The sequence below is a fragment of the Heloderma suspectum genome, chromosome 1 (genome assembly GCF_057233095.1).
Source record: "Heloderma suspectum isolate Gila_16-S chromosome 1, 16-S_ref, whole genome shotgun sequence".
NCBI lineage: Eukaryota > Metazoa > Chordata > Lepidosauria > Squamata > Helodermatidae > Heloderma > Heloderma suspectum.
The window spans coordinates 131,181,261-131,195,244 of record NC_139458.1 but is presented as its reverse complement, the minus strand read 5'-3'; the positions used below and the strand labels follow the sequence as shown (position 1 = coordinate 131,195,244).

At 42.9% G+C, this 13,984-nt stretch overlaps 1 protein-coding gene across 1 annotated transcript in view; it reads left to right on the top strand.

The window, feature by feature from the left end:
* Positions 1 to 13,984, top strand: part of TESMIN (testis expressed metallothionein like protein) — a 68,398-nt gene that overhangs the window by 21,438 nt on the left and 32,976 nt on the right. The window contains exons 4-6 of the mRNA XM_084852271.1: positions 2,014 to 2,072; positions 5,392 to 5,550; positions 6,219 to 6,321. Coding sequence (XP_084708397.1) covers positions 2,014 to 2,072; positions 5,392 to 5,550; positions 6,219 to 6,321 — 321 coding nt within the window. The remainder of the gene's footprint in view (positions 1 to 2,013; positions 2,073 to 5,391; positions 5,551 to 6,218; positions 6,322 to 13,984) is intronic.

Below are 13,984 nucleotides of genomic sequence, written 5' to 3'. Positions count from 1 at the left end.
AGCATTCCTCAAAGGGGGTTGTTCCCTGAGCTGTGCCGGGATGCCATGTGGTCACAGTCTTCACTGTTCAGCAGACATTATGCACTTGATGTTTTGGGCTTGAGCAGATGCATCCTTCAGAAGGGCTATGCTGTGTTGTGTGAGGCCACTTGCCCTGCCTCCAGATAAAATAGCTTGCTATTCTCCCGTATATGGGACTGGGCAGAGACAATGAAGGAAAGAAACAACAACCAGTTGCTTACCTGTCACTTTAGTTCTGCTTTCCCCAACCCAAAGCCCCCCAGATGTTTTGTACCACCAGTGCCATCAGCCCCAGCCAGCATGGCTAATGGTTAGGGATTATGGGAGTTGTACTTCAAAACATCTGGAGGGCACCAGGTTGGGGAAGGCTGCTGTAGTTCTTCAAGTCTTCTGTGCAATCACACAACTTGTCCTCCTTCCCCACTGCAGGTGTCTGGTCTGGGCTGCTCTCACTGTGGAGCTTCCTTTTGGTCTGCCGAGCAGGCCCATTGCACTGAGCAGGTTAATGCACGTGCAATGTCCTTTAAGCATGCACCCTGAGAGGTGGGTGGTGGTTCCCATCAAATGTTTCATTGCCTAGCTCTAGAAGGTTCCAAATGTAGCACTGCATAGATATAGAACCAATGTGTGACTGTACAGATAACCACTCAAAGAACTACAGTTACAGGTAAGCTAGCTGTCTTTATTCCTGGGCCTCACTTAATCCTATGGACAGGCAACTGCAGCAGCATCCATAGATCAGAAAGTGATATGCAGTTAAAGTGTGATCCTGCCCCTGGAAAGTGGTTCAAAGCCTCCTATGCTCATTTTCCATGAGAGTTGTCCCTTCAGTACAGATATTAGAACCTTACACCAGATCTGATCAAAATGGCTTCACAGCAGTGTATAATAGCTCAGGCTGTCTAGTTTGTTTAATAGAATCAATTGTTTATAAAAGTAATATCTACCATTTACCAAGCCTAAATTTTATATGAGTCCTTTGAATGACAGCAGCATATTTTCTGATGCAGCAGGCTTCTGCACAGGGAGCTGTGCTGCGATGCTCATCTGTTTCTCTTTGATGCTCATCTGTTTCCCTTGGACTGATAGTTTTTGTAATTTGATGCAGATATCCCCATCTAGTGCCATGTTGTTCCATGTAACTAGATGGAAAAATAATGGAGGGAGCAATCCTATGGTCACTAGTCAGTGGCTAGATGGCCATAGGATAGGTTGGTTCCTGGGAACTGACCTTGGAGGCCGCACTCTGAGGTCGGTACCCTGAGAACCAACGTCCACCCCCTCCCGCGCTGCCTCGTAGGCAGTACGGAACTGCCTCATGCTCCGCACTCAGAAGAGGAGCACGGAGCGGCAAAAACAGGGCGTTCCTGGAGTTGTGCTGGGGCAGGGAAGTCGGAAATGCTGGTACGATACATCCTACATGTTGTCCATCTGCTGCTTCCTGCGCCCCAGTCAGCTGTCTAGCCGCAAAAGCCAGGCGGGAGGAGGAGATCCGCTCCTCACCACTCTTCCCACCCTGCACTGGATAGGCGGTCGCCCCTGGGCTCGGAGGCAACTATCAACCCAGATAGGATTGCTCCCATAGAGTACATAATCTATGAGCCCTATTTCACTGAAAGTTAATCGCAGTTCACTTTAAGCATTACTTTTGTGAAGCTAAGCTTTTCAGGCCATTGCAATATGTAACTGTGTTCTTTTCAGTGTTAGTTTAAGAAGTTATGCTCACTTTAAACTCATGTTTAATTTTTAAAAAATGTTTAGAAATTGTCAAGATCAGATGAAAACTTACTAAAAAATAATTACCCCACTGAAACTCCTTTTAAAGGAGAATTCAGATTTATATAAGAGGAAGTGGGGTTGAATTGTGCCCAGGATGGCTGCACTTCCAATGTTTTTTTTCTTTCTGAAAAATCAATTATATTCAATGTGCAAAGAACCATTAATACCTAATGTTATCCACATAACTTTCTTTAACCCTGTTTTGTATAATAGAACCTTGCAATGGTATCAGCACTTTACCTCAGGATACTGCTTCTGGTTGTGATGAACTTGTAAGTATACATGACTTTTCATTTTAGTATTTTTTTAAAAGCCAATATGTTGGATCCACAGTTTCACAAACAGAAGGTCACCCAATTTCGGCCAATTCCCCCACCACATTGTTGATGCTGCACAAAGGCTTTTATTTTTTGACAGACATTTGACCTGTGTTTCAAAGCTCCCTATATTTTATCTTAACTATTTTTGCCTGCTGTTCTATCTTATATATGTCTGAAATGTTTACCTTTATAATATGCTTATGTTTCCTTGTTTTACTATTGGTGAGCCTCCATGACCATATTTTAATGGAAAGGAGGGATAGAAATACTTTAAATAAACAAAGAAGCAAAGGCCATGGAAACAAGAGGTATCATCTTATCCTATATCTGCTAAGTTTACTCAGGAGCTTTTGGTGAGGGATTCTGTCAAAAGCTTTTTGAAAGTCCAAGTATATAATGAGTACCAGAGCATATGGAAGGCCCCCCTAGGGAAGGGGTTCCAAAATGTAGGCATAGCCACCAAGAAGGCCTTCTCCATCACCACAGCCAAATGCATCCCAAACTCTCCTTATGGAGAGGCACAAAGAAGAGCCTCTCCAGAAAATCTTAATGATCACAGGCAGGCTCATATGAGAGGAGGTGCATATGAGAGGTCCTTGTACTATCCTGGTCCCAAGGTGTTTAGGAATTTAAAAATCAGCACTAGCCCTTTGAACTGGGTCCCAAAATGAAGCTATTGTAGTAAAGAACTTGCATGCTCCACACACCCGATGCCAGCCAACAGTCTCGTCATAGCATTCTCGATCAGTTGCCATTTCTAAACAATCTTCAAACACAGCTCTACATAGAGCAAAATGCAATAATTCAATTTCAATGTAACTAAAGCATAGGTCACCATGACCAGGCCTGATTTCTCTAGGAAAGGATAAAACTGACACACCAACCAAGTTGGTCATGGAACTCCAGGTCACAGTTTCCACCTTGTTACCACTTGACCTCATCTACCCATATAATGTTTACATGTAGAGAAGGAAGATATATATATATTCTCTTTAGCCTAGAGTCACAGCATGCACCAGCAGATATTGGGATGTCCATGTGGAGAAAAGCTACAGGCCAAAACCTGGGCTCTCTAAAGTGAAGAATTAGCAATGAGACCAGAGCCAGAGATTAGAATGTTCAAATCTACAGTTTATTACAAAAAAAAGATAATGTATATAAGCCTCATTTAATTGGGACCACCAGCTATTTGAGTGGCACTATATTTTACTTATTTATTTACTTACTCGCTCACTTACTTACTTAAGAAAATGTATAGACCATTTTTCATTTTTTAAAAAACCTCAAAGTGAGTCACAAAGTAAAATAATAAAATGAAATAAACCCAATCAATAAAACAGCAATAAAACAGTAACAGAGACAGTAGGAGGGGAAGGGAGAGACAAACAAGACAGAGTAGCATGAGTGCAGAGAAGAGAAGGAACTGAACACCAAATAAGGAGACAACACAAAATAAGGGCAGGAGTGAGCAGAAGGTAGATCAGGATCTACTCATAGGTATGTCTTTGATTTCCAGTAAATCGGCAAGAGTTTCTGATTCCCAATTATTTAACAATAGCCTAATTTAAATTTGGCTGCTGAAATGAAGAACACTTGGGATAACCAGGAGTGGATTTTTGTGTGAAAGGTCTGTGAGCTCAGTTCAGTAGTGGTACTTAAAACAAATTCCTATGCTCAGAATGTGCTCAGAGGCACCCTGTTCTTTAAGTGTGTGACTTTTGGACCTGGCTTTGGTTGGCGGATATCGAGGTTCTAGTAAAAAAAAATGTAGCTCTGACAAGCCTGAAGCCTGCTCACCCCTGCACTAGGGAAGTAGATGAGCGCTAGGGAAAGTGCTAGGGAAATGGGAGGGTACTAGGGAAGGCCTAATCACAATGGGGCAAACTCAAGATAGCTGTCACGGTTTGAGGCAGCACGGGTAAAGTATATTGAGATTTGGAAAGGGAGGAGAGAAATCAGAGAGAAAAGAAATTAGAATGCAAATATTACCTAATCCTGGGCAGAACAAAAAAGCTTCCCTTCAGAGAAGGGGTTGAGTGCTGCAAGTTGGGTAGCCCCTCATTCCAAACTATAGGGGTTGTTCTTCTGTGAGTCTGTGAAGGGGGAACTGAAGGTCAGCAAAGGTCCCTTTAGTTTTTGTACATTATGAGGCTTTTTGGTGCGAAGCATGGATGGGGAACACAGTGTTGTGCATTCCTCTGGAGCCCTGGCTTGACCAAGAGCAAAATATGTGTGGAAAAGAACCTGGGAGAGTAAAGCTAACTATAGGTAGAGTGCTGAGCACAACATAACTTTTACTGGAGGGAATTCTTTTTTAAGGCCTTGGTTTAGGGGAGGGGTTTTCCCCTAGGAACAAAAGAAGTGTGAGGGGGTGTCTAGGCTACTAGTGGGCTTGCCATTGGTGGTGAATGCAGAGTATAAAAGGGGGAGGTCCATGTGCAAATTTGGGGTGTATCCTCTAGCCTTTAAAAATGCTAATGAATATTAATATGTTTACTGGTGGAGGCAGTGCAGGGGGGTAGTGCTTTCCCTCTGCTGGTCTCTAGATTGGCCAATTCAAAGGGATGTATATATCTGGCATTCTCACACTTCTATAGCAGACCATAGCTTGAATATACTGTAAATCAAAGAACATCAGATACATTCTGGGCTGCCTTGCCGTGGTTCCTCAAGCCTCTGTCTTATTGATACACCTTCCTGAAAATAACTGGATACAAGGGGCTAATGAGAATGGGGGCAAGGGTGAGCTTCCTGGTAACAAGTTGAATATTCTGAACCAGGTTGTGGGCTTCCTGGAAGTATCTGGCTGGCCGTTGTGGGAAACAGAATGCTGATCTAAAAGTACTATGTGTCTGATTAAGTAGGGCTTTTCTTCCATTCGTACAAATGAATGCTGTTTCTAGGACACAGATATACAACCTTTGAAGAGTTAATACTTATCCTTAGGATCAATACAGTTATGATTACTTGATGGGATTTTTATAATTTATTAGTACTATCATTTAAATGTCTCAAGGCAGCGTGGAAATTTAATTATGTATTTAAGATTGTTTCCCCACGCTTTCTTTGTTTTTCTTTAGAAGTAAACTGAACATTTTTTAAAAAAATAGCAGTAACAATGACAATTTGAATTGTCCATTCTACATATCAGTTTGAGCTTGTTTCTTATCAAATGTGCTATTTAAGCAGTTTTGGTTTTTTTTCACCTCAGTTTTCTTAACATTCCATTATAACATGTGCCTTTTAAAATAAGAAAATGTTTACTTTTCAGGCTGAGGTCAGAGAGGCAGTTGTTAGCATTACAGCTAATAACTCAGAAGAAGCAGTTTTTCAAAATTTAAATGGAGAAACCAGCCACAGCCTGGCAGTTTCACAAAATGCAGTGGAAGAACCCACCTGTTCACACAGAAATTATTCCAGTCCTCAAGTGGTAACTACTGTCTCTTAATAAGAGCAATAGCACACAGTTGCACAAGAAAATTCAGCGTGATTGTTTTTATTACAATGAAACTAAGGGGTTTAGCAGAGTAACTTGCTCTAAGTGGTAATACACAGGCAATAAGAAAAGAGTGGCCACCAGATAGTTCTGTTTATAGAAGGCATGGGCAACTGTTTTGCCCCTTAGGGTCACATGCAGTGGTGGATGGTGGGTTGGGGGCCACATGTCAGTAGTAGGCATGGCCAGAGCTGGTGGGTGGGGCCTGGGCTCCCCCTCTTCCCTTTGTCGCACACACATGCATGCACACACAGACACAGACACTCAATCATATTTTTTGATTTAGTGCGTAACGGTGCAGTTTTTAAACAGGTTTACTTGGAACCTCTGAGTTCAATGAGACTTACTATCTAGTACGTGTACATAATATTGCAGCCTAATTGTCAATGACATGATGAAAATATACTCTTTTTGTATAATGTGAGTGTAACTAAACAAGTCATGCACAATCTTCCAACAATACACAAATATTCAGTGTCAACTTTAAACATCAACAAGCTGACTTTAAGGAAAGTAAACATTCCTATGAGAACTTCTTTGCATAAATCTGCTGTCTTCAAAATGAAAGCTACTTAAAATTAATAATTGGTTATGCATTCCAGATAATCTGCCAGCTGAAGGGTGGTACTCATATACTCTGTATAAACAATATGGAGACTAGAGAATTGAAAGCAGTTCATTTGGTACCCCAGTATCAAGAGCAGCGTAAGTATCTTCAGCCAAGTCTCAAAACTTTGCAAAATATAAAAATATTACAGATATTATCCCAGCTATTGGTTATGTAGCTGCCTCTAAAGCTTTCCTATGAAGTCTGAAAATAGATTTACATATTCAAATGATGGTGCAATCTGTTCAGGTCACAAGACTCGATATAGATTAAATGTTGGTAGGATCTGACACCACCTAGAGGAGAAGTGGGCAACTTGTGACTCACAGGCCACATGTGCCCTCAAGTGCAGCCCCTGCTACCACCGCTGCTGTCGCTGCACTATTGAAAATGGCTGTGGTGGGAGCAAAAATATTGGTGGTTTGCCACTGAAATTCAGTGGCAAAGCATTACAGAGACTCAAATGGCAAATTTAGCTTGTGTTCAAGTTAAATTTGGCTCTTTTGAGAGTCTGCAGCAGCTTGCAACTGAATTTTGGTGGCAAACTGCCAAATTTCAGTGATGCAGTGGTGGTAGCAGGAGTGCAATCCCCAGTGGTGGGGCCCAAGAACTGGAAATTGGACACTGGATCACCCAAAGTTGCCCACTCTTGATCTAGAACATTAGTCTTCTCATGAACTTGGTTATGGCCTTATCTAAGGTGATTTGCCTTAGAATGCCGTAATTATATTTTTGAGTGGGGAGGAAAAAGACAGAGAGAGAGAAGAGAGAAACTGACAGAGAAGAGAGAAATCAGGGGAAAGAGAGGAAGACCAATAATGATGGCTCCAGATATAGATACAGTAAAAGTTAAAAGCAATTTTCCAGGCAAGTACCCAATGCTACAACCTGCCAGACCCCACTAAACGTTTTTTAATGTTCCTGCTTGGGAGAGAAAACTAGCAAAGTGCACTAAACACTGGATCTTCATCCTGCAATATATTGCTTCGATATTTCTCTGCCCCAAAAGCACTGGGTTTGGAGAGCCCCAGTAAAGCCATTTACTGTGTAAAAGCTCAATCAAAGAAGCCTAAGTGCCATCGGAAATATGCCAGAGACATCTGGGGGGCACACCATGTATAGCGGTTTCTATGCTAATGCTAGAAGCCTCCGAGCCAAAATGGGAGAGTTGGAGTTCCTGGTTTTAAAAGAGAACCTAGATATAGCAGGCATTATGGAAACCTGGGGGATGTTTCCAGCAGCAATTTACTCCGAGCTGGCTACGTGTTAAGGTCGTTAGGGATAAATGACGTCACGGCCATCCAGCAGCCACCCCGGAGCTTATCAGGGAACAAACAGATTTCCTGAGACTGCTTCAAGTCTGATTCTTTTTCTTAAGTCAGGTTCTCCTTGGTATAGTTGCTGTATGCCCTAACCCCCGCATTGACCTCAAGTATGCTATCTATGCCCAGGGGTGTGCCTTTCACCATGACCCCGGTCAAGGGGTGTTTCCTGTGTGTTTCCCCTCCCTGCACAAACCAATTAGCATCTCCTCAGAAGTAACTCCCATTGTGCTGAATGAGGCTTGCCCTCTGAATGCCCAGATCAGAACTTACAGAGATCCCCCTCAATTGACATGGCATGGTTTAAAGCCCAATTCCCTAAGTCCGGTAAAGCACGATCTCCTTTGTTTGGTTTATTGCCTTAGGAATTAACTACTTTGACCCTTCGTAATAGAGATCCTGCAGGTTAAAATGGGGGCTGGTTTCCTCTCTTTGTGTTCTCCCCCTGCCCTTTCCCAGCACAAACATACGTGTGTCTACTCAGAAGTAACTCCCATTGCGCTCAGTGAGGCTCCTCAAATGCAGGTGCATCTGGAACTTCAGGGGAAAGGAGAAAGGGGGGAGGGGTGAAGCCTCTCTTATTGGTTGAGCAGCCCCTGCCAGTCAGATGACATTCACTCCAACCCCCACCAGGAAGTATGTTCTGTGAAGTGATTTTTACTGGTGCAGAGAACCTGCTCATAGAGCCCTGCATGGACCAAAGTGCAGCAAAGCTGATTCCTTTTAAAATGTCCACTACTCCTCCATTTGGTTCTCCTTCCATTGTCATGGAAACACAGCCCTGGGCCCTATCTACATGGCCAATTTAGTGTAGAGTGACAGCACATCATGGTCATTCACAACAGATGACACTGTCGCCAATCCACAGCAACCCTGCAGCTTCCCTCTGGGAAAGGTGCATTTTTGGAAAGTCCTTTTATTATGTCTTTTTTGCTTAAACGTGGCTCCTGCATGGTTCCGCTGCAGTGTGCCCTGTTCCCCCCACATTAAATCTTGGGTGTGCCTATTTCTGTGATCTGGCAATGACCTGGTCAAGGGATGGGGCTTCCCCCCTTTTCCCCCCATTTCCTCTTTTTCCCCATTTGCAGTAGGGCTGCTTTCCCATTCACAGTATGTACCTGTATTTCCCATTCAGAATAGCGCAGTTGCACAATTTCAGGCATGCGCAATAGAGGAGTAGTTGCTTTATCTGTTCACAGTATACAGCATGTTTTTCCATTCATAAAAGCGCAGTAGTGCTGTTTCAATAATTCACAATAGTGCAGTAGCTGCTTCATCCATTCAGGTTATGTACCCTGTTTTTCCCATTCACAATACTGAAGTACCTTTTAATCTTTCACAATATCCCAATGGTGGATGAGAGGGGAGAAGTGTGTGTGTGTGGGGGGGGGGGAATACAGGGGCTTAATTCAGCACTTCCAGTAAATGTCCCTGAGCAAGGGAGAATGGACAGGGGTGGGAAACAAGCCTCTCTCATTTGCTGATCAACAGCTGCAGGGTTGATGTTCAGTTCTGCTCCACCCACCCAACCCTGAAGTATGGGACTTTCAAGTGCTGTGTGACCCATGAAAGTGGGTTTTTAGGTAGTGTATACTCCACTTTTCTTGCTTCGTGTGACCCTGATGGACCAAGCAATTTCATGAAAATTTGGATATAACCAGAAAGCATTTCTCATTCTGTTTCCATTTGCCTCTGGTGGAATGGAGAGAACCAGTGGGATATGGTCATCTCTGGATATAATGTCCACAGGAAGGACAGGGAAGGGAGTACTGGGGGAAGTGTTGCTCTGTATATCAAAGAGGGCATAGTGTCGAGCAGACTAGAACACCTAAAAGGGGCCGGCTCTTCCACAGAAATGCTGTGGGTGACAATACTGGGTTCCAAAACTAATTTAGAACTAGGAAGGTGCTATCGTCCCCCAGACCAGAATGCTCAGGGTGACCTTGAGATGGAAAATGAAATCAGGGAGGCCTCCAAATGAGGAAGTGTTGTAATAATGGCTGACTTCAATTACGCATACATTGACTGGATAAATTCATGTTCCAGTCATGACAAAGAGGTTAAATTTCTCAGTGCCCTAAACAGTTGGTCATGGAACCAACCAGAGGGGAGGCGACCCTGGATTTAATAGTAAGTGGTGTTGCCCAGGACCTAGTGTGAGATGTAAATGTTGCTGAACCAATTGGAAACAGTGACCACAGTGTTATCAGATGTAATATATATTTAAGTGGAAAATTACCAAGGAAGTCCAACATAGTCACATTTTACTTCAAAAGAGGAAACTTCCATAAAATGAGGGAACTGGTGAAAAGAAAGTTGAGGGGGGGGGGGTCAAGAGGATTAAATCCCTTTAAAATTCTTGGAAGTTACTCAACACCACAATAATAGAAGCTCAGCTAAAATGTATACCACAGGTTAGGAAAGGTAGCACCAAGTCTAAGAAATCACTGGCATAGTTAATGAGCAGTGTCAAAGAAGCTATTTGAGAAAAGAAGGCTTCCTTCAGAAAATGGAAGTCTTGCCCAAGTTAGGAAAACAAAAGGGAGCATAAGCTTGCACAAAGGTGATCCAAGCAGACTATAAGAGATGGGAAAAAAGCATTTTGAGGAGCATGTCGCTAACAACATCAAGGCCAACTATAAAGAATTCTTTAAATATATCAGGAGCACGAAACCAGCTAGGGAGGCAGTTGAACAATTGGATGACAATGGAGTTAAAGGAGTACTAAAAGAGGACAAGAAGATTGCAGAGAGGCTAAATGAATTCTTCTCATCTGTCTTCACTGCAGAAGATATAGGCAGATATCTGTGCCTGAAGGATGCTTTCAGGAAGGGAGTCTGAGGGCTTCTCCACATGGGGCTTTTATCCTATGATTGAGTTTGGTTACTCATGGATGTTTGCGGGTCCTTTACATTACGTCATCAACCTCCAACACCTCTCCCATGCTATCTGACAACTTCCGTGGCTTTATTTGAAACGGAAATAATGAGCTAATAAAAAAGTGGTTTGATTTTGTCCGTGTAAAGAGGAAGTGGTGCTATAACAACAGTGGCTGTATAATGAAACATATAGAACTTGCAGATAAAGCCAGTCCTCGGGGGGGGGGGGACAGGAAGTCTGTGTGAAGGAGCCCATCTTATTTATTTATTACATTTATATTCCACCTTCCTTCCCTCATGGAACTGAAGGTGGCTACATGTGGTTCCCAGGTAGTCTCCCCTCCAAGCACTGACCAGACCCAAACCTGCTTAGCTTCAGCAAGGTGGCTGCCTCATATGCCTTCAGACTATGCCCTGGGATCTTAATCCCACAAAAAATCTGGAAACAGAAGCCTTGGTAAAGTTACAGGATAAAAAACCTGTTGTGGAGAACCCCTGGGGAACTGAGACAAATAGTGGTGACAAAAGTTGAAGTTCTCAACCTTATTGACAAATTGAAAATTAATAAATCACTGGACCCAGATGGCATCCATCTTAGAGTTCTTAAAAAACTCAAATATGAAATTGCTGATCTTCTAATCAAAATACGCAATGTGTCCCTCAGATCAGCCTATGTACCAGAGGACTGGAAGATGGCCAATGTAACACCAGTTTTTAAAAAGGGATCCAGGGGGGATCCAGGAAATTACAGGCTGGTTAGCTTAATGTCTGTTCCAGGTAAATTGGTTGAAAGCATTATTAAATATAAAATTAGTAAGAATATAGAAGGACAAGCCCTGCTGCAAAAGAATCAGCATTGCTTCCACAAAGGTAAGTCCTGTCTCACGAACCTTTTAGAGTTCTTTCAGAGTGTCAGTAAACATGTAGACAGGGGTGATCTGATAGACATTGTTTACTTGGACTTCCAAAAGGCTTTTGACAAAGTCCCTCAGCAAAGACTCCTGAGCATACATAGCAGTCATGGAATAAGAGGACAGGTCCTCTTTCTGATCAGCAACTGGTTAAAGAACAGAAAGCAGAGAGTAGGAATAAATGAAAAATTCTCCCAATGGAGGGATGTAAATAGTGGGGTCCCACAGGGATCTGTATTGGGACCAATGCTTTTCAACTTGTTTGTAAGTGATCTGGAATTAGGAGTGAGCAACAAGGTGGCCAAGTTTGTTAATGACACCAAATTATTTAGGGTGGTTAAAGCAAAAAGGAGCATGTGAGGAGCTACAAAAGGATCTCTCCAAACTGGGAGAATGGGCATCTAAATGGTAATTGCAGTTTAATGTAAGCAAGTAAAGTGATGCACTTTGGGGCAACAAATTCCAACTTCAAGTATAACCTGATGGGATCTGAGCTAGCGGTGACCAACCAAGAAAGTGATCTGGGGTTGTAGTGGACAGCTCAATGGAAATGTCAACCCAGTGTAAAAATGGCAAACTCCATGTTAGACAGAATTAGGAAAGGAAGTGAGAATAAAACTGCCAATATCATACTGCCCTTATACTAATCTATGGTGCAACCACACTTAGAATGCTGTGTAAGGTCTGGTCACCACACCTCAAAAAATATATTGTAGAGCTGGAAAAAGTGCAGAAAAGGGCAACTAAAATGATCAAGGGGCTGGAGCAACTTCCCTATGAGGGAAGGTTAAACAGATGGGATTCTTTAGCTTGGAAAAAGCTGAGTAAGGGGAGACATGGTAGAGGTGTACACAATTATGCATGGTATGGAGAATGCGGATAGGGAGACCTTTTTCTCCCTCTCTCATAATGCTAGATGACCTGGGTCATCCCATGAAGCTGATTGGTGGGAGATTCAGGACAGATGAAGTACATTTTCATACAGAATTCACTACCACAAGATGTAGTAATAGCCACCAATTTGCATGGCTTTAAAAGGGGGTTAGACAAATTCCTGGAGGAGAAGGCTATCAATGGCTACTAGTTATGATGGCTACTATATGCTACCTCCAGTATCAGAGGTGGTATGCCTATGTACATCATTTGCTGGGGAACATGGGCAGGAGGGTGCTGTTGCACTCATGTCTTGCTTGTGGTTCTGCTGTCGACAGTTGGCCACTGGTTTGATCCAGCATGGCTCTTCTTATGTTCAAATCTAAAGCACAGCCCTATACTAATAGCCCCCTTACTCTGTATCTAACTTTCTTAGCATATTAACCTGTATAATGCAGCATATGATCAAGGCTGGCTTCAGGGTTTTAGGGGTTCTAAGGCAGGGTACCCTCAGTGGACTTATTTAAACTAGAAGAGGCACGGCATGCAAACTGAGAATTCTGTCATACCGCTTTTGACCTTTGTTGCTCAGTGCAAATGAGAACAGTGCTGCGCTGGGGCTAGGAGACAATAAACTCTTTACCAAGCTTGAGGCCACAGCAAATGTCCCAGCCTCTGGAGGTCAGTCCCTACAATGTATCCAGATCATAATATTGTCACTAGGGAAGTCATGAGCATTCTACCGGGGGTGCTCACAAAAAGAACATGCCTGTTGAAATGCTCACACACATTGCCACTGCCTCCCCTGCCACTGCCACTGCCCCCCAATGGCCCAGAAACATGCCTGGAGCAGGGCAGAGTAGGCCATTGGAAGGTGGTGGAGAATGTGGTGGGTGCTCCCCAGGACCCAGCAGAGTGTATTTTCCCAGTGAGAATGGATGCAGCTGCTGCCAAGGATTCTGGGACTGGTAGTTCCAGTTCCATCTCCAGTGGGCATTTCAATTTCTGTATTGTCATTACAGGTCCTGTCTGTATACTTTTAGCAAGTTTCATCATAAGCAATATCTAGTTGATGATGTAAAACTTGAATAACAATATTCAATAGGGCAATTGCAACCTAAATCTGTTTTCTGGTCTGGGGAATGCGTCACATTTTCCATGTCATAAAATATAACACACGCCAAGTTCAGAAAATGCAATATCCCCATAACAGAAGCATGAGTATAGGAGAAGATGTCTATACTGAGCTCAACAGTTTAGTAACAACTATGTATTTGGACTACCATGAAATGGTTGTGAAAAGACTCTGAGGAAACCATGGATGCATTTACCAAAAACATCCACCTGATGCCACTGTTTTCTCATCTATAAAGGCATCTGATGATGATGATCCAATGATATAATTAGCTAACAAAATTTCTAATAGGTTAGTAAACTGACAGCCTTTCAGTAGGCATTGTTTTCACAACAAGGCTGTTTCTCTTATTTTGTATGTTATATAGCAGGGGTGAACAACTTGCGGCTTTCCAGATGTTTTGGCCTACAACTCCCATCAGCCCTAGCCAGCATAGCCAATGGTGAGAGATGATAAGATTGGTACCCAAAATATCTGTAGGGCCACAAGTTGCCCACCTCTGTTATATAGCAACCACTCTCTCTTTGAATGAGTAGAAAGTCAGAGGGAGGAACCATTCCTGGGCCGTGTTTCCATGACAATGGAAGGAGAAGCTAATGGAGGAGTACTGGATTTATTTATTTTTTAAGGAATCAGCTTTG